At 37.9% G+C, this 6,328-nt stretch overlaps 1 protein-coding gene across 1 annotated transcript in view; it reads left to right on the top strand.

The window, feature by feature from the left end:
* Positions 1–2,524, top strand: part of slc25a16 (solute carrier family 25 member 16) — an 8,217-nt gene extending 5,693 nt beyond the window's left edge. The window contains exons 2-7 of the mRNA XM_037696675.1: positions 76–139; positions 241–362; positions 451–514; positions 634–796; positions 909–977; positions 2,298–2,524. Of these exons, the coding sequence (XP_037552603.1) occupies positions 76–139; positions 241–362; positions 451–514; positions 634–796; positions 909–977; positions 2,298–2,454 (639 nt within the window). The 3' untranslated portion in view covers positions 2,455–2,524. The remainder of the gene's footprint in view (positions 1–75; positions 140–240; positions 363–450; positions 515–633; positions 797–908; positions 978–2,297) is intronic.
* Positions 2,525–6,328: the final 3,804 nt, after the last annotated feature.

Here is a 6,328-nt window from a genome sequence, read left to right as displayed (position 1 = left end):
GGTGGAGTGTCTGTATTTAAATATATATATATATATGCTTTATCATTCTTTTTTTTATGTGTTCCTTTCTTTCAGTTTCTGAACACACAAATTGGGATCTCTGGACACATCCATCGCCTCTTAGCAGGATCTATGGCAGGTATGGATAATATTTGCCTGTCTTTACTTTTTTTGCTGTTGTAAACATTGTGTGAACTCTTTTTATCTGTGCGTGTGTGTGCGCGCGTGTTACGTTTCCAGGGATGACTGCGGTGATCTGCACTTACCCTCTGGATGTGATTCGAGCCCGACTGGCCTTCCAGGTGACAGGAGATCATCGCTACTCTGGAATTCTTGACGTCTTCCGCTCCATCTTTCACTATGTGATTTTTCTAATGATACATTTTACAAACTTCAACTGAAATATTTATGAAGAGTTTACATTAAAAAGTTTGCTATTTGTTTTTAAAGGAGGGAATCGGGGGCTTTTATAGAGGGCTGACACCAACACTTATTGGGATGGCACCTTATGCAGGTAATCTTTGATGTTTTGTGTTAATAAAATCTAGGATCCTTTTGTCCTCCTTCACGTGTTTGAGATCTGTCTTCGTCTTTGTATTTGCTTCTTTTATGGTCCCATCTGCACTCTCCAAGGTCTTTCCTTCTTTACCTTCGGCACCCTGAAGAGCCTTGGCTTGAAGCATTTCCCTGAGCAGCTGGGACGCTCCTCGTCAGACAACCCCGACGTCCTTGTACTGAAAACCCACATCAACCTTCTCTGTGGAGGGGTTGCTGGTGCCTTTGCTCAGACCATCTCGTAGGCAGGCAATCACAAGGTTTTAAAGCTTAAGACTCCAAATGTGACTGGACTTTGTTAATAATTACGGATTTATTGGCATTTATTGCCATGTTTGGCTTTTTCTTACTAGCTATCCTTTAGATGTGGCAAGGAGAAGAATGCAGTTAGGTACTGTGCTTCCTGACTCTGATAAATGTGGGTAAGTATCTCCGCTGGTCATACCTTTCATGTTTTAGTGTTTTTAAGAATTAAGATGAATAATTTCCTCATGTCTTATGCGTATTCTGTCTTGGAAGTAAGGGACTGGATCTAGTTCATGTCGGATTAAAAATCAGAAACACAATTTTTAAGATTTAAGGACTGTTTTAAGTTGGATTAAAATGAGTGGGTGGAGTTGCATGTTCATATTTCGAAAGGCTTATTGTTTTTGTTTTGCCTCCTTTCCCTCATTATTTTTCTATGACTGTATAACGAGCTGCAGTCAAAATATGAGTAATACAAGTGCTTTTCATCACCTGGTTGTCGTTACCATATTTTTAGGCCTATAAGTCGTGATTTTTGCATAATTTGCATGCCCTGCGACTTATACGCCAAAGCGACTTATTAATATAATTTTTTTCCCCCCATACTTATAAACAAATTTTTGGCTGAGATATGACCATTTTCATTCATTCTGAAAATATTGAACATTAGCATTTTCAGCCACTAGATGGCAGTGGAGTATATGGTATGCCGTTGTGTCATATAATAGGTAAAAGTGGCTATTAATGACACAATTGGCTTGCCTTAGACTGCCACCTTTGTCCAGCTCGCCTGGAACAATCAAATCAGCTTCATTTCGCTGCGCCACCCCGGCAAAATGCAGTTAATTTGACCATTGAAGTGCATTAATTAAGTAAAAGTTCAACTGAGACACACCTTTGCTATAAAGTCGAGCAAACAAATAATTGTTTTAGGTGCTCATCTTGTTAAATGTCGAAGAAATGCACAGCGAGCCCTCCCGTGTACGCTCCTACTTCCGCATATCAGCTTTTCAAATGCAGCTGATTTGACCGTCAAAGTGCATTTATTAAGGACAAGTTAGACTCAGACAGACCTTTAATATAAAGTCAAGCAAACAAATATTTGTTTTTAAGTGTTAATTTTGTTAAATTCTTGTTAAAGTCCTCCCGTACACGCTCCCGCAGCTGCCATTTGGCAGCCAATCGATTTTTGGCACAACACCGGCTCACATTTCGGGGTTGTCAGCGGTGGCGCATAATAGATGCAACATATACGGTGAAGCTACGCATTTATGGATTTTTCCACTTTATTAGACATATTTGGACTGATGGGGCGGTGCGACGTGTACGGCAGAAAATACGGTACGATGCACAGTCAGTCCTTATTGTGAGGTCAATAGGCTTAATAGTCCCCATGTCACTCAAAAAGAGAAAATATAATTTATTTTTTATTTCTGTCAGGTTTGTTCAAACATTATTTTAAAAACTTTAATATACTCTGTCTTGCATGTGAGCAGATCACCTATCAAGACTCTAAAGTACGTGTATCAGCAGTACGGGATCAAGAGGGGACTGTACCGAGGCCTCTCTCTCAACTACATCCGCTGCATCCCGTCCCAGGCCATGGCCTTCACCACATACGAGTTCATGAAGCAAGTCCTCCACCTCAACTAGTCTTCTGGGCCTGCACGCTGTGATCGATCAACCGCAGTGTTACACTGGCACGTCTTGGTCCTCTTCAAGTTCACTGAAGGCCTCGCAGGATGAGTGAATGTGTTGGACTAGATCCTGTTTGTTTTGCTTTCTCCGTCTTTTGGACGTGTCACAGAAGAGATTGTTTTTAAATCCTCTGCTTTCTATCGAGACAATCCTCAGATGTGCAGGATCTCAGCCACTCACACAGCGAACACACACGTTCTTCTTTTTCTTGCTATTTAAAAGGAGTTTAAGGTTAAAATGATCAAACAAAATAATTATATATATTTTTACTATGAAAAATAAAAGATTTACATTTGCTCTTAAACTTGAAGGCAACATTTCTCATTACATGTGTACAGTTACACATTTTCTCTCTTTATTAGTCTTACTGTTGCCAACTGATGGCTGAACTTGAATGTTTTTTTTTTTGGTTTTTAAAAGTTTTTCCCATTCAAGTCTTAGCTTTTAAGAAAATTAGAAATTTTTTCCCATTTTTGGCTTTTTTTTTCTCTAAACAAATCAGCTGAAATCAGTCTCATTCTTTGGGATACGGTGACCTCTGTGCCACATCATTTTGTGCACAACGGCCTTCATTTTTCTCTTAAAGGAGCAGTCATCTTGTTTCTGTTTTCAAATGATGGAGAACATTTAGTTTAGACTCGGTATGTAAAGTCTTTATCTTTGATTTTGAATGATGTACATCCCAAAAACAATTTGACTTATCGATATTAGTTGACGTATGGAGGGATGAGTTTACCAGAGGGAGCTCAGGAGTAACTTGCACTGCCTTTTTTAATTTATTTTTATTCATTTATCAACCTGTTGCCACTAGGTGGCAGTATTGATACAAAATGATGTGTAGCCAGAGTTGTGCACATCAGCTGAACAAATACTAATTTTAATCCTCTTCTCAAATCTGAATGTGATTTTATTTTATTTAGCTTTTGCAGGTTGTTAAATTAAAATTCACATATCCAGTCTTTCTAAAACAGTTTAAATAACCCATGTCACCTGGTAACTTGAGCTCTTTTTTATCCTTTTCCCAAACTTAAACATTAAGTCATGTCTGAACGGGGTTCAGTAACATTAATCTGATGTTTATGTGAGGATGCTTTGCAGGCAGGGATTAATGACATTTCTCTGCACACAAGCAGAAACGCCTCTTCAAGCTGGTTTACTCAGAGTTAGGATGAATATAAATGTGGAGCATTAGTGAAAAGCAGAAGTTTTCAAACCAGAGGGTTTCAAAACTTGCTTTTTGGCTTGTGAAACATCTAACTGAAGCCACGTTTAAGTCCTCATCGCCGGTTCATCAACCAGAGAGGGATGTTTACTTTCCTCAACTTCTCATTTCATTAAAAGAACCGAGGGTGTCCCAAAGATGATTTCACACAAAACAAAGACAGAATAAAAGGAATTAAATTAATTTGGTTCATCGTTTTTAGTTTTACCTCCCAGGAAACTAAAACTTATGCACATCAAACTGGATTTTAAATGGTCGTGCTAAAGCTAATCATATTGTAACCGTTCACATATGATATTAAAATCATGAAAATAAAACCCACAGACTGAACTACTTTAGGTTTTCTTTTTTTTAGCAGATGAAGTATTTGGCTTATAATATGGAAGCTTCTGGTCTAAAACAGCTGTTGAACCAAAATTATAATAAAAACTGTGTAAATGTTTTATAGATGGTTTAGCTCATTACAGTAAATTAAAAAAAATGAATATTTGTTTTGTTTTAAATGTAAAAGTTTAATGACTTAATATGACCCAGATAAAAGTTTTTGGTAAAGTGTTTAGCTGATTTTTGTTCATTTCGGCTCTGTTCTTACAGCTGACTGTAAACAAATAGAAGAGTAATCTGATATTTATGTATAAATGTACATATTTACCACACGTGGTACAGTTTGTTCAGCTTTTGTTAGATGTGACTGAAAGATGATAAACTGTTTTAAGAATCTCTTTTTGTATTTAATTGATTTTTTTTCTCCTTTTATATATATATATATTTTTATCAGCACTGTTTGAATTACACTGCACGTGCCAAGCTTTATATTTAAATGTTTAAACTTAAAGAATATTTTCTTTTGAATGATTAAAGTTAGCAAGCTTTTTATATGTATGTATTTATATTCAGTTCAGTTTATTTATATGGAGCCAAGTCACAACAGAAGTCATCTCAGGGCACTGAACAGAATCATATATATCAAGTTCAAGTAGGTTTATTGTCATTCCCACCACATGTGGTACATGAGCTGGAACAAAATGATGTACTCAGTGTCCCAGTTACACCCAACACTAGCAAAAATATAAAGTGTAAAAATAAACAGTATATAAGAATCTAAGATATACACCAAACACTAATAATGTAAAACAATACGGCGTAACAACAGCAGCCGAACACGAGTCTGTGTGAGCAAATGGGTATGAATGAATACAGCAGCATGAAATAAATCAGCAGCATAAGATCAGCAGCTCGGATAAGTTGCAAATCACCAATTAAAGTGACATTACAGTGATTTGTCTGGTTAGGGATTCATGAGTCTAGCCGCTTCAGGGTAGAAGCTGTTCCTCAGTCAAGTGGTTCTACACTTAATGCTCCTCAACCTCCTTCCTGAGGGGAGTGGGGCAAAAAGTGTGTGTACTGGGTGAGTGGGGTCCTTCATGATGCAGGTGGCCCTCTTCCTGCATCTGGAGGTGTAGATGTGATGGTGGGGAGGCTGACTCCCAACAGAATTCTGTGTGGCCTTCACCACTCTCTGCAGAACTTTCTGCAGCTGTGCAGCCTGCATGCCATATCAAAAGTAAGTTAATAACATTATTTATTTGAGGAGCAGACTGCTCTGAGTTTAACTTCATCACAGATTCATCTTGAGCAAGCATGAAGGCGACAGTGGAAAGGAAAAACTCCCTCATGAGGAAAAAACCTTTAGCAGAAGCAGGCTCAGGACAAGTGGTCATCTGCTTCGACCGGTTGGGTTTGAGAGGAACAGGAAGGAGGAACAGATACACAATGGCAGGTCGAGAATCACGTTAAGATGGTATCAAACGAAAACTATTCAATTTTAACAATTCATTTAAGGAAATGAGGTCAGTTTGTCCTCCAGTAGTCTAAGCCTACAGCAGCATAACAAACCAATCCTAACTATAGGATTTACCAAAAAGGAAAGTCTTAAACTGGACAATGTGTCAGCCTCATGGACGGAAACTGGAAGTTGGTTCCACAAGAGAGGAGCCCGATAACTGAAAGATCTTCCTCACATTCTGATTTTGGAAACTATAGGAACCGCGAGTAAGCCTGCAGTCTGAGAGTGAAGTGCTCTGTTAGGAAAATATGGAACAATAAGATCTGTAATATAAAGTGGAGCTAGGGTGTTGAGGGCTTTGTAGATTAGAATTAAGATTTGTTGTTTATCATTTATTTGTTGATTATTTAGATTTATTTATTTTATATTTTCAGTGTATTGAGATTCAGGGTTACAACAGATTCCTGTCAATGTCAAAGTTACAGTTTTAAAGGCTCTCTGATGCATTTGCATTGATTTGACTACAAGTGGAACACACTGCCGGCTGTTGTTCGATGTCCCACACTAATTTGGTTGGGAAATGAAATGCGTGGATGTGTGTGAGCACAACTCATTTTATATTCCTGTTATAAGATAAGTGCAAGTAAACAAACACACAAAAAAAGTCACAATTTTTGTTAAAGAATTAAACTGTGAAATAATTTCAGTACTTGCAGATTGTACTGTGTAGCCTTTTTATTTGCTCTGTTTCCTTTCAGGACCACTGGGTGGATGGTGTGTGTGTGTGTGTGTGTGTGTGTGTGTGTGTGTGTGTGTGTGTG

Source organism: Nematolebias whitei, chromosome 1 (genome assembly GCF_014905685.2).
Source record: "Nematolebias whitei isolate Nwh7 chromosome 1, NemWhi1, whole genome shotgun sequence".
Lineage (NCBI taxonomy): Eukaryota > Metazoa > Chordata > Actinopteri > Cyprinodontiformes > Rivulidae > Nematolebias > Nematolebias whitei.
The sequence above is the reverse complement of the archived record's forward strand: the minus strand, read 5'-3'. Positions and strand labels throughout refer to the sequence as shown.